This window comes from Dermacentor andersoni, chromosome 4 (assembly GCF_023375885.2).
Source record: "Dermacentor andersoni chromosome 4, qqDerAnde1_hic_scaffold, whole genome shotgun sequence".
Lineage (NCBI taxonomy): Eukaryota > Metazoa > Arthropoda > Arachnida > Ixodida > Ixodidae > Dermacentor > Dermacentor andersoni.
In genome coordinates, this window is record NC_092817.1 from 173,008,474 (window position 1) to 173,033,392 (window position 24,919).

General features: G+C 46.8%; 1 protein-coding gene and 1 long non-coding RNA gene across 2 annotated transcripts in view; one reads left to right on the forward strand and one right to left on the reverse strand.

Annotated features, from left to right (window-relative positions):
• The window catches only part of LOC140217403 (uncharacterized), a 268,452-nt gene that overhangs the window by 200,311 nt on the left and 43,222 nt on the right, over positions 1-24,919 (reverse strand). The gene's annotated exons all lie outside the window — the stretch shown is intronic.
• LOC126530686 (uncharacterized) lies at positions 235-24,603 on the forward strand. The gene is made up of 5 exons (XM_055070725.2): positions 235-529; positions 612-741; positions 2,896-2,986; positions 9,711-9,865; positions 24,138-24,603. The coding sequence occupies exons 1-5, from the start codon at positions 270-272 to the stop codon at positions 24,300-24,302; spliced, it is 801 nt and encodes a 266-aa protein (XP_054926700.1). The 5' UTR covers positions 235-269; the 3' UTR covers positions 24,303-24,603.

Below are 24,919 nucleotides of genomic sequence, written 5' to 3' on the forward strand. Positions count from 1 at the left end.
GGGCAGAACCTTTGTTGTTGTCACAAGCGGAAAGCCTGGAGCAGCTTCGAACCGAAGGCGCTATAGCAGACGACGCGCCATTTTATTGCTATAAATTCACCTATTAGGACGGGCAAAATTACAGATAACGCAACAATAAAAATATATTTTCGTCTGGCACAGAAGCGGGGGAATGTGACCAAATTGTTTTATCTTGATGAAGCCACTAATGAATCCAATGTTGTCGGATCTTATCGGCTTCAGCTATAAGGGGCACCAGGGTTAAAAAAATGGCGCCAAAAGGAGCCCATATGTCGCGGGCCCAAGAGGAGGCTCTCGTCTCTTTCATAGAGCAGCACCCATACCTGGCGAAACCGGGGTTCTCACATCGAGTGCCTGTTGCTCGGAAAAACGAGCTGTGGGCCTCCATAACGCGAACACTGAACGCCATGGGGCCCTCAAAGAAGCCTGCCAAACGGTGGCGCAACACTTGGGCAAAACGGTCTTTTAAGTACAGGTCTGTCGCGGCACGTTTAGCGGCAGCGAACAAGTAAGCTAACTGTTAAACTTCGTGAATTTAAGCCGTGCGTGCAGGTTACGGCGATGTGCTGATGGCTTGGTGTCTTGTTCAGTGCAACGAGCGACATCGTCCAACTACCGGGTCTGGGCGGCCGCATCCTCGCCCTTGTCGGCACTGCAACGAGCGGCGCGAAGTCCGGGCCACACCTTTTCGAGGACGGTGACGACGAGGGCGAGCCTGAGGTACGCCGTGACTCTCACTGCGTGCGGCGTTGAGAATCCTGAATTATGTACCAACTAGGCCCAAATGAAGCTTTACTGGCGTTGAGAATATTCGATTGCAGAGCGACTTGCACCAGCGCCACAAAAATAGCGCCGGCAACGCGTTCTTTGCACATGAACGAAGCTCGCTTTTTTTGTGATGTGACGTTTCCGTAAGTTTGGCCCCATTGTTTGTGAAACTATAAATCTTCCCACATTTGGTTGGCAGCACAGAACGGGCGACAAACCTTATTGCATGATCACGTTTTATTCCGTGTACTTAAAGCATTTCAGGAAAGTTGTGTCACTGGAAAAGCGCGCTCCAATTGATATGTTATCGACACTTTGTGAAGTCGTACAACTGCCCTTTTCATAATGTAGTATAACGTGAGCGCATTATGGCATATTTCGCAAGTAGCCCTTCGGTGTTGTCATGTTTAAAACGTGTTCTTCCTCTATTCAGTTTTGTTTTGTCTTAGTTATGTGCTGGCTGAGGCTGGGCACTTCAGACAGCAAGCACACTGTTTTAACTCTTTCCTTACTGTGCCCTAGGAAACCAACAAATTTCATTGAAAGCTTTTCGACATGTTATATTATAGTTGTAACTCTTCCACAAGCAACGCCTTGCATCGTATGAAATGAAGGCTGCACTTTTACTTTTAATATGATTTGGCGTGTTGGGGAGTGTCTAAATATAAAAGCTCTACGAGTGGTGTCGTCAAAACTGGTTTCCAGTGCTTCTTGCACTTCTTGAATTAAGGAACACAAAATGTGTGCTTTGATAAACTTGACTAGGTAATTTTGTACGACAGCTGTAGTGAAGACGCAGGAGCTTCTGTTGCAATGTTAAATTTTAATTCTGTCAGCTACACTGATTTAACAATGCCTGAAACATCACCACATGCTTGGAAGCGTGCACTGTTTCAATTGTTATGTTATAGTAACATACCATGTACAACTTCTTTTTTTTTTTTTTTTTCTGGAGTGGTCTGCTTTTATCAATCAGCATATGTGCAGCATATTCCAATAAAACCTTCCCGTTGTGGTCTTTTCACTCACACAGGCGCACATAGTCGATTTGGAACTGGCCTTCTATGCAGACTTTGCCAGTGGCCTGATACCTTACCATTCGACGTTTGAACACAGGCTGTGCAGATGTCCTTATTAGCTCCCACAAGCATACACAGGGTCTAGCATCAGTTTAAAGTACATGACCGAGCTAGCTAGCTTAAAGAGAGGAGCTTACTGGGCATTAAAGTCAAGTATGCGTAGAGAGAGAGTAAATGTTTATTCAAAGAATTTGGATTCAGCTCGACAATGGGAGGGCCCCTCTTTCCAGTAGTCCTGCAGCATTGGCTGCCCGTTGCAACTTTTGTACCAGGTCGAGCTGGGCAGCAGTGCCTCCCCTGGAAATGCGGTGGGGTGCGAATTTAGGTGTGCATGCACCTGCCCGTACAATGCGGTAGAGCGATGCGTGTTCTTCGCGGTGCGGGCGACTGGACGTGTACAGTGCTGGGTGTGTCGCATAGTAAAAATTGACGTCCATTGTGTTCGACCAACTCTGATGGAAGCCTGATGCAGCATTTCAGTAATAGCTCAACTTCTGAGGCTTTATGTGCCACGAAAGTAGTACTTACTGTCTGTAAGGGTACAGGGATTTTCTCTACAAATGATTTCTGTGGCCTAAGAAGCACAAGTATTGAAAGGATGCTCGACTTGCACAAAATTGTTTAATGTTTTTCTTCTACAGCATAAACGAGGAGGAAGGGGATTAAGCAAAGCGGGATTAAGCAAGGGGCCTTATTTTTATTAGTCATATTATAAGAAGCCAACAACCCACAATCTTCGCGAAATACGAAGGTTGTGGGATCGTTCCCCACCTGCAGCAAGTTGTTTTTTCATCCACTTTCATTTCCATTAATTTACCATTTCTTTATTTCATTTATTAAGCACAAATAATTTCCCCTATGTTGTCGTCGGTGTCAGTGTTTGTTGGCTTCTTATGATATCTTCTACAATATGTAATTTTAAGTTGCAGTTATTTGTGCATTTAGGTGTTTCCCGTTTGCCATTTAAATAGTAATCCCAACAATGCCATGTTGGAGCTTGAGTGCTTACACTTATCTCTTATTGTAGGAGGAGGACAGCCCCGTGTGCCCAGAAGATCCTCTAGCACAAGCCCCCCGGGTGTCAGTAAAGGAAGAGTTGGGAACGAGTAGTCTGCAGCGTAAGTTGATGCCCACGACCTGCTTTGCATTGCTCTCCTATTTGTCCACTTCCTGTTGCAGTTTCCATTCCATTCTTGTCTGTAGAGGTATGTGAATATCCAGAACTTTGAAATAACAAATCATATATTTTACTATTAGATTCAGTCTTTGAATTGGATATAGTCATTATTTATAAGTACAAAATTTTTTTGAATAAATATATTCTATGAATATTTTAAGCCATCAGCTGTGTGCTATGAAGCACAAAATTAGATTAAATGCACAATGGCTGTCACTCCAGTGGCCATAGTAGGCATAAACATGAGGCATAAACTAGAAGGCATAAAACATGAGACATTACAAGGTGGAGCAGGCTACATCACTCAGAGAGCTACACTTTACGGACTACACCGCGATCATTCGTACTCCTCTAAGAGGCCTGTGCAATGCAAACAAACAGCTTATTTGTTCCTAATGTTCCATTTCTCTTTTTAACAAAATTCAAGACTATCTTCCGGTGGTAAATGTGAGCAGTAAGTCTCTAGCCTTTGTGTTGTTGCCTAGTATGCATGAAACAGAGTACAGTCGATTATGGGCAAGTACCATTGCCCTCCGCATTGAGTATTGACGCCGAACAGGAGTACCAGCTGGAGGAGGTTCCCTGGAGATTCGGCCAACTGGTTATGCTACCACGAAGAAAGGAAAAACCAGCTGCCAGGTCATGGCTTCCACGTCTGTGGGAGCCACCGTGAATGCGTCAATAAAGACCAACTGCTATGAAATATTTTACTGCGTAAGAAACAGAGCTTAATATATAGTAGATATAGGGTAGCCTCCGTGCAAATTTCGGCATTTGAAATATGAGTTGAAGTGTAATGAAAAGCTTGTCAAAATAGGCACCTTTGCTTCTGAAACTGAAAAAAAAAAAAGCACCATCGTTACCGCTTGCTGGAAGTGACGCATGTCCTAACACGCGGCTTGGAGGCCCTGCTACGGCATAGCATAGATGCCACAGTCACCGTTTGGTGCCGCGATGAGCCTTCTCGGTATGCGAGATGCTTGCACTAGGTACTTCATGCCCGGATTGGTCTCTGTGGTTCTCCAGGCGCGGCTACTCAAGCGAGCCCGGCGCACTGAAAAATCTCGAATGTGGCATGCTGGGACTTGCACTGTAAGGGCATCATCAGGTTCACACCTCGTCTGCTTAGGTGCTAGTTAAAAGCTGCTAATAAGGAAGCTATACAATTACCAGCTCTGGGGCTTTGGCAAGATTGATTCAGTGGTGTACTACTGCGATAGGGTTAAGGGCCCAGTGTCACAGAAAATCTGGTGTCCTGCGCCTTGCATCCAGCATTGAGCATTTCGTGAGTGATAAATTGTTTCGAACCACGCATACCCAACCGCGCAGGCCCTCCGTGTACCGCAAAGACATTACTGAACTAACTGAATTTCTCAAAGTAAAATGCGTCAGAATAATCGTAAAGGATGACAGAGCCTACAGCCATGATACCGTTGTATTGTAATTTGAATATGCAAGAAAACATTATTCTGCTACACAGAAACTGAAACACAAACCCCTTTTCCAGCATTTCTACAATTCATAGAGCGGCGCGCCCAGTTCCTTGCAACAGCATCCAGAGGGCACTCGCATCCACGCCCATGCAAGAGGCTGTGTTTCTACCAAATAGCTCACCTTCATGCATAGTGTTCGCCGCCAGCTTTTCCCGGTAAACATTACGGTTTTATAAGCTGTAGCTGCCAGGAAGGGTCAGAAGCAGTCAGGTATCTTTGAATGCTAACGTGTTCCACTCTTAAAGGCGAAGATTAAGTGTCCTCCAAGTTTTCACTACTAATTTATAACAGAAGAAGCCGACAAACAATGACACCATGGGGAGCATAGGGATAATTAACTGTAGTTCTTATTTTTTAATAATAAACGATAAATAAATGGAAATTAAAGTGGTTGAAAGAACTACTAGCCACCGGTGGGTTATGGACCCACGTCTTCGCATTACGCGTGCAAAGCTCCTACCAATTGAGCTACTGTGGTGTCGTTTTCCCATCCACTTTGTGAAGTATTCATGTTTATCTGCCAGAACTAAACCTGGTAGTGTTTGTCCCTCTCACAAGCCTTGGCGGCAGATGTGGAACATTCTTTCTGTCGCAGGCGTCACGTTTACATGAACTTTTTATGGTGAAGGCAACTGGTCAATAAACCCATCCAGGCTACTTGAAGTTATCAAAGCTGCCAGATTCGGGATCCAGGCTTTGTAATGAACCAGAAGAAGGGAAACCGAGGGGCCTGATTTTTATTAGTCACATTATAAGAAGTCAACAAACAATGACACCAAGTGCCTTGGTGTCATTGTTTGTGGCTTCTTATGATATGAATAATATCACCAATATCACCGCTCTCACCAATTGTTTGTGTAAGCTCTTTGAAAAAATGATTAATCGCAGACTCGTACATTTCCTTGAACTCAACAATATACTCGATCTCTATCAGTGTGGCTTCAGACAAGGGCGGTCAACAACTGATCACCTTGTGCGCATTGAAGGAAATATCCGCGATGCATTTGTACATAAGCAGTATTTCCTATCGATATTCCTTGACATGGAAAAAGCTTATGACACGGCATGGCGTTACGGGATTTTGTGAGACCTGTCGGAAATGGGCATCCGTGGAAATATGCTGAACATAATCGAAAGCTATCTGTCAAATCGTACCTTCCGTGTAAAAGTCGGTAATGCACTGTCACGTCCTTTTACGCAGGAAACTGGTGTACCCCAGGGAGGCGTGCTTAGCTGCACTCTCTTTATCGTTAAGATGAATACACTTCGTTCTTCACTGCCCCCAGCCATTTTTTATTCCATCTACGTAGACTATATACAGATAGGCTTCAAATCCTGCAACCTTACAGTATGTGAAAGACAGGTACAGCAGGGCTTAAACAAGGTGTCCAAGTGGGCAGACGAAAACGGATTCAAAGTGAATCCGAACAAAAGTTCTTGTGTGCTTTTCACAAGAAAAAGAGGGCTCGTTGCAGATCCCAATATCGAAATGTATGGCCAGCAAATCCCTGTGAACAAAGAGCACAAGTTCTTAGGTATCATACTTGACTCTAAACTAACATTTATTCCACACATAAAGTATCTCAAGGTGAAATGCTTAAAAACAATGAACTTACTGAAAATTTTATCCCATACAACATGGGGCAGCGACAGAAAATGTTTGATGAATCTTTACAAAAGCCTCATTAGATCACGATTGGACTATGGTGCCGTGATTTATCATTCTGCAGCCCCGAGCGCGCTAAAGATGCTAGATCCGGTTCACCATTTAGGAATTCGACTGGCCACTGGCGCTTTCAGAACAAGTCCCATTGAAAGTCTGTATGTAGAATCAAATGAGTGGTCACTCCATCTTCAAAGAACATACATCAGCCAAAGATATTTCCTGAAAGTCCACTCTAACCCTCAACATCTATGTTTCAATACCGTTAACGATATGACATATGCTACATTCTTTCATAATCGTCCCTCCGTAAGACAGCCTTTCTCGCTACGTGTGAGGGAGCTTAGTGATCAAATGCATGTCCCACTCCTCGAGCTCTGCCTAATGCCTCCAGCCAAGCTGCTACCTCCTTGGGAGTGGCAGCTAATAGAATGCGATATATCTTTTTTGCAAGTCACAAAGCATGCTCCGGAGATTGAAATCCAAATGCATTTCCGGGAACTCCAGTACAAATATTCCTGCACGGAGTTCTACACGGATGCATCGAAGTCACACGACGGGGTGTCCTTTGCAGCCGTCGGTCCATCCTTCTCGGAATCCGACGTACTACATCCGGAAACCAGTATCTTTACGGCTGAGGCCTACGCACTCTTGTCGGTTGTAAAGCATATAAAGAAATCAAAACTCCAGAAATCAGTTATATATACGGACTCCCTTAGTGTTGTGAAGGCCTTGATGTCTTTTTGTAGCCACAAAAATCCGGTAATTAATGAACTCTACTCCGTACTGTGCAAAGCATATATATCTAACCAACATGTGATTATATGCTGGGTGCCTGGACATAGGGACATCGAGGGTAACGTTCTAGTAGACCAGATGGCCACATCAATTTCAATGCATGCAGTTAATCCTACTGCTTCGGTCTCTGTCACAGACCTGAAGCCTTTCTTAAGAAGGAAACTGCGAAACTACTGGCAACGCTTGTGGGACCTGGAAACAAATAATAAACTGCATGTAATAAAGCCACAATTAGGTTTCTGGCCTACTGTTACAAAATCCCGCCGGACAGATGTCCTATTCTGCCGTCTAAGAATAGGACACACTTTTGGCACACATAACTTTCTACTCACTGGAAATGATCCTGCAACCTGTGGTAGGTGCGGGGAGAGGCTGATTGTCCTCCACGTTCTCCTGGAGTGTCGGGCAGCCGAATCTGAAAGAAGGAAACATTTTTTCCTAGCATACCGGCAGCACATCCCCCTACATCCCGTAATGCTACTCGGCCCAGAACCTTTATTTGACGCCAACGCAGTCCTAAGTTTTCTGAGAGATGTTGTCTTGCATGTTTTTAACCCCACATGTTCGTAGCAGGTCCTCTCTTCAGAGGATGCCGCTGCGATAGCTCTTTAGTATAGCACATGCCTCTAGGCCCTTGTGTTTCAAGGGCTCTGATGAGGCAGCAGTGCTCCAAGTAATTTTACCATCCTATATATTTTTTATTTTGCATCATTTTCCTACGATGGATTTTAATGGTCATAGTATTCGTCATTAATCATCGCCATAATTTTATAGCACGTAGATTTTACGCACTTTACAGCGACTATTTTTAGGCCACTTTGCAGCCAAGTCACATCTTCCATAATCAACATTAACACTTGTCATGGCGCTCTTTGGCCAAACCTGGCCCTTGCGCCACTAAACACAACACATCATCATATGAATAATAAAAATCGAGCCCCTCTGTTTCCCTTGCACTAATTTATAACAAATTGAGCCAAAGTGAAATTTTGTTGCAGCTGACCTTTAACCCTTTGAGGGTAAATATCTTTTGCCATATGCGCCCCCCCCCTCCTCCCCCGCCCCAGGGTGGAATTTATTTATTGCAGGTTTCAGATCTTCAGGTTGACCTATGTCAAAAAATGTACCATAATTTTTTTTACTGTGACCATAAATTGATAAAGAAATATTTTTCGTAAGTAAATAAGCGTTGTTTATTCATGAATACAGATGGGCTTGCCTAAATATTTTTAATAAGAATAAAAAAAGTAGATACACTGATAGAGATGTATTCCGATTCAGCACTTAGGCATTAGTCTGCATCGGAGAAATCGCCGCTCGACTCACTTGCATCAAAACAACTGGCGCGCATGCCCACAGCGTAATTGTGCACCTGTCTGAAAAGTCTAAACAGTCACAGACTTGCAGTAATCCTTCATCTCACTGCCAACGAGGGGCAATCAGTTATTCAGTCTCAAGAAAAGAAACGTAGGCATGGCAGCATTGTTCGTATACCTGTATGGTGGCATTGTTTGTGTAGATCAGCGCCCACCTCTGAACAGGTGTAATCACACCCCCGTGAGCAATAAACAAGCTAGCATCTATCAGGGACCCTTTGAGAAAGTAGAAGCCAAGTAGGCATCAGTTTTTACAAGTGCGACGAGGGGGAATAGCCTGCGAGACGAAACCAAAACTAACTGCTGTGCGCCTGCACGGATGCGCGAGCGGTCGCTGAAACGGCAGCACAGTGAAGCCGTGGAATGAAAACCAAGAGACGATGGAGTGAAAAAGGAAGAAAATAAAACCTTGTTCACGGCGCTGTATATTTACATCTTTGTCCCTCAAATAATTAACAGACGGCTTCTCATCTAGTGACTTCATTTCATTGACACATGCACTTTTATTTTCTGTGCCAACATATACTCTACTAGCGGCCTCCAGGCAGTGTCACCTCGGTCCTGTCATCCATGCGTTGTTAGACATTATGTGCCTAGAGTTGATGTTTATGAACATTCATTTCTTGTCAGAACAATAGAAGAATGGAACAAACTGAACTCAGAAATATTTGATGGTACAAACTTGCTTGCGAGTTTCGAAAAAAGAAAGCTAGAACAATTAAATGCTTAATTTCAATGTTCTTTATTTTCATATAGCGTTGTACTACGCCATTTCTACGCTGACATTTTTTATTCTGTTGTGTGCTCTTTACACATTTTTGCTTTCAGTTTGCATTGTACTGCTTGTATTACGCTGTCTGTACATTTGCTCTTAGTGCTGTGAATTCACCCACCCTTTAACAGCCTGAAATTACTGTGAGCCTGAAAGGGCTCACAGTAATGAAAGTAAATAAATATGTTTCCTTGTTTTTCCCCTGCTTTTTAAGCCAAGTGATACTAGCCGGAGCAGGTATATATCTTTCATTTTCTTCATAAACCTTCATTTGCAAGTCAGTGCCCGCGTGTGTCTGAATTCCTCACGTTATACTGTGTTGGGGTGCACTTGGAAGGCAAGGACAGAGTGAGGCACACAAGGACACATAGGCATCATTCAGTCCTTGTCTTCCAAGAAGCAGCACTCCTTCATGCAACTTGTTCGTATGCGCCATTACCATATTTAACGATGACTTAGCAGTAATTTAAATTCTTATACATAGTTGCATCTGCCAGTACATCTGTTCACGATTGCAGCTGTTGCTGCGTGATTGAATCAAAATGTTTGCTTTCCATTTGCAGACTGCCGCCCGGCAGGTGAGGAGGCCGGGTGGCCATCTCGACAGCCAAGTGCCGACAGTGTGATCGAGCGCATTGTCGCCGAGCAGCAGCGTCAGGGTGACTTGCTGTCGCAGATGACCGAGCAGCTGCAGCAGCTGGTTGAGAGCAACCAACGGGTACGTAAGACTCCTTCGCTTCGTTTCGTAATTAGCAGGGCGTGCTGTGGAAGCTGCGCAAGTAGTGCGGTTGTTGAACCTTCGATCCACACACTTTGCACTGCACTTGCTTTTTATGTGCGATTCTTTCTACAGAATAACTATTTCATACATTGCAACTGATACCACACAACCTTCTAAATTTTTTGTGTGCTTAGCAAATTTGGGCTAATAGTTTTACAACTTTATGAGTGATGCACACATTAAAAAAAAAGTTCTGTGCATGAATATGTTTAGTCCATATGTTTCAACCCTTTGTTAAAGATCTTGAAATGCATGGTGCAAGAGAAGTTTCATATCTTCCGGCGTATAAAACACATCCCGTATTTATCGAATCTAGGCTGATGTTTTTTTGTTTTGTTTTGTTTTTTCAAATAATCATATACCGAGCTATAGGGCTGGCTTATATTTGAGGATTTTTAAAAATGTGCCAGTTTGCAATTGAAAATGATAAGTATGGTGCATAGCACCATTCAGAAAAGTCTGTATCGCAGCTGCTACTAGCCACACCAGTAGCCAACTCAAGTACACAAGCAGCGTCACCATTTTAACGCGATAGTTCTAACCCTTTTGCTGTCGGACCTTTCTGGCCGTGACGCACTCCCAGTGTTGGCTTGGTTTCAGGGAACGAGCATACAGGGAATGAACATAGTCAATGCAATATGCACATTTCAGTGTTCTGCAGCTGTTGTTAGTAAACATCATCATCATCAGCCTGACTATAACATCCGTTCAACATCTGAATCTGACGATGCGGAACTCATCTCTTCGTCGCATGACGCTGTCCGAGTCCAAATCCGAGCTCGGCTCGTGTTCTGAATCTGAACAGCCACCGCTCCAATAAGCGGACGAAGGTCTCGCGCCGCTCAGCCATCCGAAAGTAACCGCACGCAGGGAGGATGCGTTTTTCAGTCGCCCGCACAACGGAGAGAAATGGGACGTTGTGTGATTAAGAAGACAGAGGGAGATGGAAAAAGGCTAAAACAAAGTTCGAAGGGCTTTATGTTTACTGCTGCAAGTCGGAAGCGAGGGTGCGGCGAGAGAGCGAAAGCAGCAATCGAGTCACTCTTTTCGGAGAGGCAACGGCGCGTGCGCCTGAACTTGACGCGCCGTAGCAGACACACCAACAGAAGAAAAATAAAAACCTTCAAACCAGCGGAGATGGCAGAACAACCCTTGAACCCATAACCACACGCGCGCGACGCATGATCCAGCGAATGCAGAGCCACCGCGCCATTCAGCAAAGAGAGAGGGGGAGTGGCAGTCGCACCGTACTTTTCAATACATATACTAACACAGGTCAGGGCTAAAATACGAACTTGTAGAAAGACTCAACAGATGGCGTGGCCAGTCCAGGAGCGCCAGCTTTGCGCTCAGGCGCGAAATTTTGAACGCATGATAGAGAACGTACCGGTACGTCAGTGACACTGTTGGGGAGAAGCGCGATGACGTACCGGTACGTCCGTGATAGCGAAAGGGCTAAGGGTCCCGTGTTGCAGAAAATCTGGCATCCCACGTCTGGCGTCCAAAGCTGGATGTCATTTCACCAAAAAGAATTTTGAACCATCTATACCTAGGCCCTGCATGTGGTGCAAGAAAGCCACTGAACTAATTGAATTCCTCAAGCTAAAAGACAGAAAAATCGTAAAGTACGACTTACACACAACCTAAAGAAATGATAGTGTTGGATTGTAATTTGGAGTGTTAATTCTGTTAAGCGAAAACTCAAAGCAACCCCTTTTCCAGCATTTATTTCTACCATTCATAGACCGGCCACGGCATACGCCATTTGTGCGCGCCGGCCCGCTAATATCTTGGAGGCCACGGAGCAGCACGCCTGGTTCCTTGCAACACCTCCAGATTGCGCTCACCTCCGCCATATTGCGGCCCACTCCAGAGGCCGTGTTTCTACCAGGAAGCCTGCCCTCGTGTATAGTATTTGCCGCCAGTGTTTCCCGGTAAACATTATAGTAGTTACATATGCTTGTCACAGAGTGCATGCCCGCGTCCCTCTCGGGATGGCCGCCAGTGCCGCCCCAGCTACAGCGCCGCTTGCACGGCGATGGGGGGAGAGCGGTCCCCATTGTTCCCGTCTCGCCCGACCGTTTGGTCACGTGGGTCGCCTGAGCGCGACGGAGGGACGAGGCAGCTCGGGGAGCGGCAGAGTGGCTTGGAAGACGGAGGAGGGTGGTCGTGCACCGGGAGACAGCTGAAGATGTGGTCGGCAGGCTGAAACCTCCAGGCCGAAGTCTTCGCCGTTCGACCGACAGACGGTGTAAGTCCGTCAGGATCTTCGGCAGCGAGGTGCCAGCAGCCCGACGCTCTTCAGACCGGGATTTCGGCAAGCACGCCACAGTTAAGCCTCGTGTTCCAGCCCGCTCTCAGAACTTTCTGCCAGACTGTATTTTTTTAATCGCGTTTAATCTTTCATTTATTTATCCATCGCGTGTTACTTCTTTTATGTTCTGTTAGCGTAGTGTTTGCCGTGTTTATTGTCGCGTATATTTTGTACTTGTGTCGCGTATTCTTTTTGTTTTTCGCGAGTCTTAGGAGCTCCCACGTGGTGGGCTTAGTGTCGCGCGAGTGGCGTCAGGGCATGTGCTGTGTGACCCGCACGCCTTCCGCGAACTAAGCCCCACGGCTTGTAATTTGTATGTTCTTTTTCTTTTATTATGTTTTGCCCATGATTTTATTTTATTAAATTGAATGTGTTAGTGGTACGTCGCCTCCCGTCTCATGCCTCTGGTTCACGGTCGATCAGGCGTGGACCTTATCGCCGGTCAGCAGTCGAACCATCAGTAAACGCACGCGGGGTGGGTTTGTTGTCGCCCCATCCCCTCCGGTTCGGAGAGTGTGAATTACCTCACCACCAATCTTTGACAATGCTCCAGTTGCCAGGAAGCATGAGAAGCAGTCGGGGATCTTTGAATGCTATCGCGTTCCACTCTTAAAGGCGAAGCTTAAGCATCCTCCAAATTTTGACCGCTGTCGTATGGGCATGTGGCATCAAACTTGTATCATATAGACCGTATTTACTCGATTATAATGTGCCCTTGATTGTAACGCGCACCCGTTTTTCGTGACCAAAAAAAAAAAAAAAAAGAGGAACGTCCAGAAATACAACTTTCTCTCATTTGGAAAACAAAAGATTTACTCCCAATGCACTAAAGTTGCAATAAATAGAAGAAGTCGCAGTTTCGGAAGCATCGATTGTTGTCCGCCATTTAACCTAACTTCTTCATCCTCCCTTCTTTCCCTAGCCCACTTCTTCGTCTTCTTTCGTGCATCCAGCACAGACCGCTTCATTCTTCTGGACCTTTCATTACATCTCCTGGTGTAATACTTGAATATTGAATAATTGAATATTGGATATCTTGCTTCTGTTTGACCCAACGCTCCGGTGTAGCAGATATTCTTCAATATTCCATGCTGGGATACGGTCTTAACCACTTGAAATGGTCCATGAAAGTTTCAATTTGAAGGTACAGCACCTTTTTTTACAAGGACATAGTCTCCAGGTTGTGTGTCCGCTCTCTCGTTATGCTTTTTATCAAAGTTCCTCTTCATGCAGCGCTTGTAGACCTCCTGTTCTTTGACAGTTTCCTTGATTTCAGTCAGTTTGAGGTTTTCTAGGAGGCCTAGCTAACAATCTGCAGGAAGTATGGGCGCTGTATCCAAAGTGGCAAAATGAGTACTGCAGCCCAAACAAATGGTCTACAATCTGTTGTGATGTTTCACAGCGGCCTCGAGGCAGTACTTCCAGCCACCTGCAAAGTGTGGATACATCTTCAAATACTGTCTGACGTCTCGTATGGCACATTCTGCTAGGCCGTTGGTGCTGGGTGGTATGGAGAAGAATACTTGATCCTTATCTTGTGCTTCTGTGCCCACTTTGATAACTTGGCACTCCGGAAAGCCGGCTTGTTGTCACAGTCTAGTGTCTTTCTGGATTTAAAACGTTCAGCCTTGAGGAGATTGATAACACTGTTTGCGCGTCTTCTACGAGGTGTGACACAAAAGAAACGAGACTAAGTGTGTAGCTTGAAAAAAGAGTGGAGTTGGCAACAACTGTTTTGCTGACGTAATCCCACACACCTCCTCTATTCATGGGTCCAGTTTCGACGGAACCGATCACGCCAGTTGGGAGTGCTGCGTCCTTGAGTGAACATGTGCAACTGCATTCTGCCGGAAAAATGTCTGATGTAAAAACCGAACAGCGAATCAACATCAAGTTTCTTGTGAAACTTAAGAAATCAGCCACGGAAACATTGCAAATAATAATCGAGGCTTATGGAGATGTAACTTTGTCTCGTGCACGTGTGTTTGAATGGCATAAGTGGTTTTCAGGGGGAAGGGTCAGTGTGGAAGATGATGAATGTGCTGGGCGCCCAAGGTCAGCGATTACAGACCAAAACATTGCCAAAGGTCGTGATGTGATCAGTGGTGACTGAAGATTAAGTGTTCGTGCAGTGGCGGAGTTGGTTCACTTGGATAGGGAAGCTGTTCGACGCATTTTAACGGACGAATTACACATGAGGAAGGTTTGTGCGAAGCCTGTTCCAAAGGTTCTGTCCGTTGACCAAAAACAGTGCCATAAAGACGTGTGTGTGGACATGTTAGAACGCATTGCAAACGAGCCAAATTTGTTGGAATCTGTTGTATGTGATGAGACATGTATCTTTACCTATGACTCAGAAAGTAAGCACCAGTCAATGCAGTGGAAGTCTCCAGCATCCACAAGACCCAAAAAGCACGCATGTCAAAATAAAAATTCAAGACAATGTTAATTGTTTTCTTCGACATTAATGGAATCGTAATAATTGAGTGGGTTCCCAGTGGTCAGACTGTTAATCAACACTACTACATTGAAGCACTAAAAAGACTTCATGAAAAAATTAGGAAAGGAAGGTCATAGCTGTGGAGTGATGGATGGCTGTTGCACCAGGACAATGCACCTGCTCACACGGCCCTATCTGTCAAGCAGTTTCTGACCAGCAAAAACATTACAGTGATGGGACATCCTCCTTATTCACCTGATTTGGCTCCATGCGACTTTCTTTTACTTCCTAAAGTTAAATCTTGCTTAAAGGGAAGTGATTTTACCTCGGTTGAAGAGGCTCAGGCAAAAACGGAGAATCTCCTGAAGGGCCTTCCAAAAACCTCGTTCCAGAACTGTTACCAGCAATGGCAGCACCGAATGCAGAAGTGTGTGAATGCTGAAGGGGACTACATTGAAGGTGATAATGTCACAGAGAACTGATTCAGTAAGTGCAATAAGTTATTGGACCAGTCTCGTTTTTTTTGTGTCACACCTCGTATACTAGCTTTAGCCACAATTGTCCTTGTGCACTCATCTATGGAAAGCAGGAAAGCTTGTGTTCGTTTGACTCCTTCCCCCTTCTTTTTGAGCTCTGCAAAGTCCAAATGAATTACTTCGAATGGGACGCTTGAATATTCAACGTTTGTCACATCATCTGTCGATTGCTTTAATTTAACTTTATTCACCTGGCAGAGGTGGCATTTGCAGACGTAATTGCCAATTTTGTTTTAATGCCTGTTCATGTGAATCACATGAGCAGTTTCTCATATTGTCACCCAGCTATGACAACTAAAACAGTTTAGCACCGACAGATTAAGAAAAAACGTCTGCCTGTAGCGATGGCTGGTCCTCGGAGAGCCCGCGCGCAACCACGAACTTCGTCGTTCTCGCCTTAAGGGTCCCGTTTCAACACGTGCAAACCTATTTCGCGTCATTGCTCCCCTCTCAAAAGCGACCGGCCCGGTCGCTTCAAGGGCAGCGGGCGCGCACTATGGGCAAGAGTGCCAACATGAAAAGACAAAAAAAAAACATAGAGGCACGTACACAATGCTGAAGCAGTTTGTGAGGGTTGCTTAGCCCTGGCGTGCGTAGTACGGCTTCATCCCTACTACGTGGACGACTTCAGCACGGGGACGGCGTCGGTTTGAGCCAGGATCAGAGGTTTGAGGCACCACCTCGTAGTTCACATCACGGAGGCGGCGTACAACTTCGTAGGGGCCGAAGTAGCGGCGCAACAATTTCTCGGAGAGCCCGCGGTGTCGGATAGGTGTCCACACCCACACGCGGTCGCCTGGTAGGTACTGGACATTCCGTCGGGTCCGGTTGTAACGGTAGGCGTCGATATTCTGCTGGGTGCGGATGCGATTCCGAGCAAGCTGGCGAGCTTCCTCGGCTTTCTCGACGAAATCTTCAGTGTTGTCATTCCTTGTGGTTCCGTGGTCTACCGGGAGCATGGCGTCTAAGGGAGTTGTAACGCGACGTCCGTAAACAAGCTCGAATGGTGTAAACTCGGTGGTCTCCTGCACAGCGGTATTGTAAGCAAACGTGACGTATGGCAAAATTTCATCCCATGTTTTGTGTTCCACATCAATGTACATGGAGAGCATGTCAGCTAATGTTCTGTTTAGGCGCTCTGTTAAGCCGTTAGTTTGGGGATGATAGGCTGTGGTCTTTCGGTGGTCGGTGTGGGTCAGTGTGACGACGTGTTGCAATAACTCCGCTGTAAACGCCGCACCGCGGTCAGTAATGAGTACAGCGGGTGCACCGTGGCGAAGCACGATGTTGTGGACGAAGAAGCTGGCGACTTCAGCAGCAGTTCCCCGCGGCACAGCTTTCGTCTCCGCATAGCGAGTTAAATAGTCAGTTGCCACGATTATCCACTTATTTTGCAAGGAGGACGTGGGGAACGGCCCGAGAAGGTCCATTCCCACTTGCTGGAACGGCGCCGGAGGCGGATCCAAAGGCTGAAGGAGGCCGGCAGGCTTGACGGGTGGAACTTTACGCCTCTGACAGTCACGGCATGTTCGCACATAGCGCTGAACCGACGAAAATAGGTGTGGCCAATAGTATTTTTGCCGTATGCGCGCTAATGTCCTCGCGAAGCCTAAGTGGCCGGCACAGGGATCGTCATGACACGCCTGTAAAACTTCCTCGCGCAGTGCCGCCGGAACGACGAGAAGGAACGTTTCCTGGCTGTTCTCGAAATTTTTCTTATACAGGACATCGTTTCGCAGGCAGTACGACGTCAATCCTCGTGAAAGTGGGCGTGGGACAACAACGTCAGCTCCCTCGAGATATCGGATGACTGGAAGCAGCTCAGAGTCTGCACGTTGATAGTCAGCCATGCGCACCACGTCGACGACACCAAGAAACGGCAAATCTAGCTCCAAGTCGGAGGATGTCAAAGGAATAGGAGAACGTGACAAGCAGTCAGCGTCGCTATGCTTATGGCCGGATCTGTAGACAACAGTTAAGTCGTATTCCTGGAGGCGGAGGCTCCAACGAGCGAGGCGACCTGACGGGTCTCGTAGATTGGCAAGCCAGCAGAGCAAGTGGTGATCACTGATCGCTCGAAATGGCCGGCCGTATAAGTAGGGTCGGAACTTGCTGATAGCCCACACGACTGCTAAGCATTCTTTTTCGGTCGTTGAATAATTAGCTTCTGCTTTTGTGAGACTACGACTGGCATACGCAATTACACGTTCTGCGCCATCTTGCCATTGAACCAGAATGGCCCCGAGTCCTACGTTGCTGGCGTCGGTGTGTATTTCAGTTGCCGCGGTGTCATCAAAATGCGCCAGCACTGGAGCGGATTGAAGGCGTTTACGCAATTCGGCGAAGGCCTGCTTCTGTTCTTTCGTCCACGCAAAGGGCACATCTTGTCGCGTCAGTCTCGTGAGCGGTTCAGCAATCCTTGAGAAGCCTTCAACGAAATGACGGTAGTAAGCGCAGAGGCCCAGGAACCGCTGAACAGACTTTTTGTCTTTAGGACGAGGAAACTCGGCAACGGCAGCGAGTTTTTCTGGGTCTGGTCGTACTCCTTGGGAGCTGACCACGTGGCCTAGAAACTTGAGTTCCTGGAAGCCAAAGTAACATTTTTCAGGCTTGATGGTGAGGTTGGCCTTGCGTATTGCGGTAAGAACACTTCGTAGCCGGGTGAGATGTTTATCGAACGTGCTGGAAAACACAACAACGTCGTCTAGGTACACTAGACACGTCTGCCACTTTAGTCCAACGAGTACAGTGTCCATCATTCGTTGGAACGTAGCAGGAGCGGAACAGAGACCGAAAGGCAGCACTTTAAATTCGTACAGCCCATCGGGAGTCACGAAGGCGGTTTTTTCACGGTCACGCTCGTCCACTTCGATTTGCCAGTAGCCTGACTTTAGGTCTAACGAAGTAAAGAACTGAGCATGACGCAGACGGTCCAAAGCGTCATCGATCCGCGGCAGGGGATAAACGTCGCGTTTCGTGACTCGGTTAAGCCGTCTGTAGTCAACGCAGAAGCGGAGTGTGTTGTCTTTCTTTTTTACTAGGACGACAGGCGATGCCCACGGACTTGTCGACGGCTGGGTGACGTCATCCTTTAGCATTTCTTGAACTTGACGCTTAATCGCCACCCGCTCCATAGGCGACACGCGATACGGATGCTGACGAACAGGCCGCGCCGACTCCTCTGTAACTATCCGGTGTTGTGTAACGGAAGTGCGCTGGACTTTGGATTCCGCGGCAAAACAGCCGGAGAATTCTGTCAGTAGGCCCAGCAGCTGATCCTTCTGGACATCTGCTAAGTCAGCATTAATGTGGACGCGGGTATTCAGGCTGGCGTGAGTTGTTGCGTCCGGTGAAGTCACTTGTAACGTGCTGATATCGGAGAAGTCAGCAATTTCGTTCAGGAATGCCACAGCTGTAGCTTGAGGGACGGGCTGATACTCATGGCTGAAGTTTGTCAACAAAACTTGCGAGCACTTATGCTGTATTCGAACAAGGCCCCGGGCGATGCAGATGTGTTTTTCAAGCAGCAGCGGGATATTTGCCTCGGCAATACCCTCATAGCCGTCAAATGCGTCGCAGGTGACGAGGGTCAATACGCTGCTCCTTGGTGGCACCGTGATGTTCTCGTCAACAATCCTCAAGGCGTTGACATACGTGTCGTCAGTGCTGCTCCCTGCTAAGGCCTGCGCCGTTGAAAACGTTACCCGCGACTTTTGTAAGTTGATCACAGCTCCATTAGCCTGCAGAAAGTCCATTCCCAGAATTAGGTCCCTCGAGCAGCTTGGGAGGATAACAAAATCTCCGAGGTACGTAAACCCACGAATGCTCACTCGCGCTGTGCATCTCCCTACCGGGGTTAGCAGATGGCCTCCTGCAGTTCGAATCTGCGACCCTGTCCACTCGGTAGAAACTTTCTTCAGCTTGCAGGCAAGGTCCATGCTCATAACTGAGGTGTCCGCTCCAGTGTCGATTAACGCAGTTATTTCTTCGTCGTCTATGGTGACGGGAATGTTCGACGTTACAACCTCTCGCAAGGTGTTCGACTCCGTCTGTACGTCTGCGTCATTCTGTTTTCGTCGTCGTCGTCGTAGTGGAGGATATTGCGTACGGTCGTCGTCAGCGGCCTCACCTCCGGAGGTCGCTGAACTCAGTTTTCCCGACCCGCCGGGCTAGGCAAGCGCCGCGAGTAAAAGCTTGGCTTGGTGATGGTGACCTGTAACGAGCAGGAGATGACGAACGGTGCTCCGGCCATCGCTGATCATCATTGCGACGATTTGTGACGAAACTCTCTATTTCCGGCGGCCGCTCACCAGGTCGTGGACGAGGTGCATTCGGCGAGAATCCACGAAGCCCCAGATGACGATAAGGACACATTCTGTAGATGTGCCCGGCTTCGCCACAATGAAAACAAAGGGGTTTGTAGTCCGTGGTGCGCCAGACGTCGCTCTTCCTAGTCCTTGCTTAGGCGATGTGCGGTGGGCTGCGAGGCGGCCTGAAGCTTACGTCCATTTGTTGAGTGGGGTGTACCATGCTGCTCGCACTTGAGGGTGGCGGACGGCGTACTGCTTCAGCGTAACTCATTTCGGCGTGCGGTACCTGCTGTGGTGCCTCGTACTGTCCAGGAACATGGACGGCCTGTCGGACCTCGGCGCGCACCATTTCCGCAATGGAAAGTTGTCCCACAGGGGCAGTGGTCGTCTGCATCTTCTGCAGTTCCTCCTTGACGACAGCCCTGATGAGTTCTCGCAAGGCGCCAACGTCGTTACCGAGGGTAACGGCAGAGAGCTCCCTTGAAATGACACGGTCGCGGTTGTTTTGCCTGGCCCGCTGTTGAAGGGCCTTGAATTCTTGCCTCCAACGCTAACTCCGCTCTCTCCTTCCTGTCCGCCCTGGCGAAGGCATTGAGGAACTGCCTACGAAATTCTTCCCATGACGTCAGTGTCGCCTCGTGGTTCTCAAACCATGTTTTTGCGGAATCTTCAAGAGCGAAGTACACGTAACGTAGCTTACGCTCGTGGTTCCAGTCGTTGAGGTTGGCAACCCGGTCAAAATGGTCAAGCCAGTCATCGGCGTCCTCTGAAGCACTTCCGTGGAACGGATTCGGCGTCCGGATGTGATTGACGACAACGTGCGATGCTGCAGGAGTGGCAGGAGGTGGTTGGGTCGTCATTCTAGTTCGTTCAGGTAGCAGACCGTGCTGTGGCTGGAGTCCCTGGAGGCGTCGGCTGGCACGTACGTGCGCAGGGGTAAGCTCGGTTGAACTACTCGCCGGGCTGAGGTCTGGGGTATGCTCCGGAGATCTTAACATCAACCGTACCCCGCACCTCCACCAGAAATGTCACCCAGCTATGACAACTAAAACAGTTTAGCACCGACAGATTAAGAAAAAACGTCTGCCTGTAGCGATGGCTGGTCCTCGGAGAGCCCGCGCGCAACCACGAACTTCGTCGTTCTCGCCTTAAGGGTCCCATTTCAACACGTGCAAACCTATTTCGCGTCAATATGTGCACCAGAAACCATAATGTCTGCCTGATCCAGGAGTGTCGTGGTACAGATGAAGAATCCTTTGAACCATAGTTGGTGGTACATGATAATTTCTATTGATAAACTGGAGCTCTTCTGTACCTTCCCACAGCTTAATATGATTGATTACTTCTGGATTCTTGCTTTATTCATGTACAAGTAATCTTGGTAGTGCATCAGCATCAGTGAGGAGTGGGCCAGGACAGTGAAATCAAACTGTTGCAGATAGTTGACCCATATGGCAATGCGGCCTCATGGCTGGGCCATGCCCAGAAGTTGAGTCAGTGCTTGATGATCAGCGAAAAGCTTGAATTTGGCACCTTCCAGGTAAGTACAAAAGTATTGAACAGCTTTTAAGATGGCCAGAGCTTCCTTTTCTGTAGTAGAGTAATTGATTTCAGTGGGTTTTTGCATATAGCTGTAGTACCCCACATCGTGGTGTTTCATTTGGTCAGCTTGTTTTGAAGGTTTCTGGTATAGAACTGCACTGGTAGCATAGTGTGATGCATCTGCATTCAGCACAAAAGGTAGAGAAAAATCCGGTATTCGCAAGACGGGGGCCCGACGATACTGGTTTTACCAGCTCACAAGAGGCACCTTTGCACTCCTCGTCCCATTGAAAAGGTATGTCTTTCTGGGTTAAACGTGTGAGGCGCCTTGTTCTCAGTGCATAGTCTTTGACAAATGCCCTGAAGTGTCCTGCTAGGCCAAGAAAAATGTGCAGAGAGTGCACGTCATAAGGCTTTACCAGCTTGGAGATTCTCTTTACCGATGCTTGCTTAGTGCTTTTACTGTGTGCATCGAACACCCTGCCAAGAAATACTACTTTATCATGAAAGAACACACTTTTCTTGAAGTTGATATTGAGTTGGGCAAGGCTGAGAGTGTGAAGGATTTTTGAAAAATGACTACAGTGCTCCTCCTTTGTCTTTGAGTAGCTGATGATGTCGTCGATGTACACATTGCAAAATGTGCCCAAGTAAGGTTTCAGAATGTCGGTCATAATCTTATGAAACCAGTCGGGGGAGCTTTCCAGCCAAATGGTAGACAGTTGTACTCAGACAAGTCAAATGGGGCTATGAACGCAGTGTACTTCTTCGTTTCTTCACTTAGTGGAATCTGCCAAAAGCCCTTGCAGAGATCTATTCGTGAAAAATAATGGCAACCACCAGTTTTGTCAATGATGTCGTCGATTCTTGGCATTGGATAAGGTATCAATTCAGTTGGCGATTGAGAGCCCGGTAATCTGTGCAGAGGCAGAATGTTCAGTCTTCTTTTGGTGCAATAGTTATAGGACAAGCAAATGAGGATACAGAAGGCCAGATGATACCTGCGTCCAACATTTCTTGCAACTCCTTTTTCAGCCACCTCTTTTTATCTCTGGACATATTATAGGGGGTTCTACGAACCACTGTTTTATCTGCGAGCTCGAAAGGAACGACATTTGATTTCATTGCTGGAGGGTAGCTACCCATACATGTAAGCTCTGGGTACTTTGTCTTGATGTCTTCCTGGTGGAAAGTCAGCTTTGATACACTAGGTTCTTCACCGGGATCTTCTGTTCTTATGGCGTCTTCGACCATTACTTTGTCGTCCCAATGGAGGTTTATCTTAGGTTTTCTTATGTCTGGGCAGGACAAAAGAAAATCGTTGGCGATATTGGGAGCTGCTGATACGTCACTGGTAATAGAATGTCCTTGGAATTCAATAGCCAGGGTTACCCATTCGCTATGCATGGTACATGGTCACTGACCCATCGTAGGCTTGGATACGCAACATTCTACCAGCGTGCAGATGACCGGCATCGACTCGGCTATTGTTGATAACTTACACAGAAGTCCCAATGTCAACAAGGGCCTTCATTTCAATGCCATCTACCTTAATGGGTAGATGGCACCAAATACACGGTCTCACTGTAGCTCTATTTCTGGGTCTTATGATCCACAGTAGTCAGCTTATGTGGAACTAGCGTGACGTGAACTGCAGTAACGGGTCCTTCACCATAGCCACATTCATGATCGACACTTCCTCGGGGTTTGTTTATGAAGCTATCTTAACACTCAGATGACGGCAACGACTCTACGTGTTCACTCAACTTATGAGAATCAAGTTGTTCTGTTCTACCGTCTGGCTGTCTTCTCAATGGCACTGAGGTCTGTAGAAAGCTCAGAAAGTCATCAAATGTTCTTGGACCTTTGAGCTGGACTTGACTACAGATCCTGATACACAACCCTTGCGTTACCAAAGCTACAACTGCAGGAGAAGGCAGCTTCGGTTCTGAAGAATACAACAGGTGACGCTTCTCAAGACGGTACTCAAGCAGAGAGCCAAATGTATATCTGAATTGTAGTGTAGCATCCCATCTTTCCATTGCATTACCTTGGAAAACTACTAAAGAGTTGCTTTTCCACAGTTCCCAACGTGTTGGTCCATGATCCATGAGTTGCACATTATACCATTTTCAGGCGATAGCGCCCAAAGAGTGGTGCATACTCAATATCTTTGTGTCGACGGAGTGCCACATATTCTTGTCACAGGTGCGCTCGAAGAACCAGAGCCAGTACTGCTCACTTTGTGAGTCTCCTTCAAAAACATCCGGCTCATCAATATCTCGTGCAGATTTTACTTGATTAAACGGTTGGACCAAAGTTCTCATTATTTCACTCTGTTGCATCATGTGCCTTTGCGGTTGTTCTATGACAGTCAAGACCAGGCTTACCTTCCTGGCAGGCATTTCCTCTTTGAGGGTGCCACGGCACATGGGTTCCAGAACGAGTTCGCTCGGTAACTGGAGCTGTTGATTCACTGTCACCGATCCTGTTTGCACCAGAGCTTGGCAGCTGATTGCAGCTTTTTGCAACACCGTGTTGATCAGCCCGGTGGAACTAACTTGGCAAGGAAGGTCCGGCACTGACTCATGGTGCACTTGGTATTGGGTGGAAACAACAGACTTCGATAATGCCTGGTCGTCAGAAAAACGTCACCCACATGTCTGGACTTCAAAACCTGTCGGCTGCACTAAAATGGAGCGTTCCTAACTAGAATGACGGTAGAAAGCACATGATCTCGGTGAGACGGGTGTCGTCCACTATTTTATCTAACTTCTTCATCTCCCCTTCTTCCCCTGGCCCACTTCTCCGTCTCGTTTCATGCATCCAGCACAGACCATTTCAATAGAGTTGTATGGTTTTACTAGCTACGGTCACAACCTGCTCAAAAAAATTCAGTGTTCTCTAAGATTCTGTGGTCCGTAAATTCTTGCAGTCGACCGTACATGTTATGCAGCACCACTTAGGCAGCAATCTAGCAGCGTATGTAACCAACAAATTAATTTAGTTCGGGTAAGTAAAAGTAAGTTGATTTGCAAAGCTAACTGAAGTCTACCTTCCTTTCCAGCTCGAGGAACGCGTGGGGCACGTCGTGGAGCACATCACGGGCCAGAACACTCAGGCACAGGTGCTGCAGAAGGAGCTTGTCGGTCTCCGGGAGGCTGTAGAGCGCTCTGTGCAGGCACAAGAGTTAATTGCGACTGTGCTCTCGAACCCCCGGAAGCCAACGTAGTGTTCAACATGGCAAGCAATGTCTGTCCTCTTCGTGCAGTCTGGCCTCCTTATAACAAAGTCGTATTAGACAAAAAAAAAAAAGCTTTGTTGTATTCGATATTCGTTATAAGCATATCTTTGTTACGTGCTATCAGTGCGACATTTTAAATTTACCTCGTTGTATCTGATAATTTATTACATTCGTGTTTGGCAGGTTGAGGTTCGGCTGTATCTAACTGTATATGTATCACTTGCCCTATCATCTGGGCTGTTCGCCGTGCTGGTCGTAAACTGACTAGCCCAGCGCCCAGCTTATAACTCCTGGCAAGGTGTATTTAATTCCTCTTGTGTGTACGTGGGTGTGCGTGCATGTTTTCTTCTGTAGTATTCATGTTCTTGCTTGCCAGGCAGGCATATTTATTTATGCTAAATATATATATATTTTTAAGTGGGTACACCCAAGGTCTCGTATTTAACATGGTGTATTTATATTTCCAGTATTCTTTTCTTAATTTTATTTGATCAAGGCAGTGATCTTGTACTTCTTATTTATCGTGCCAGACTACTTCAAGTGCATACAACATTTTAATACTTGCAGCGTTATAGCAGATGTGATATTTTGAGTGTGTGACGAGT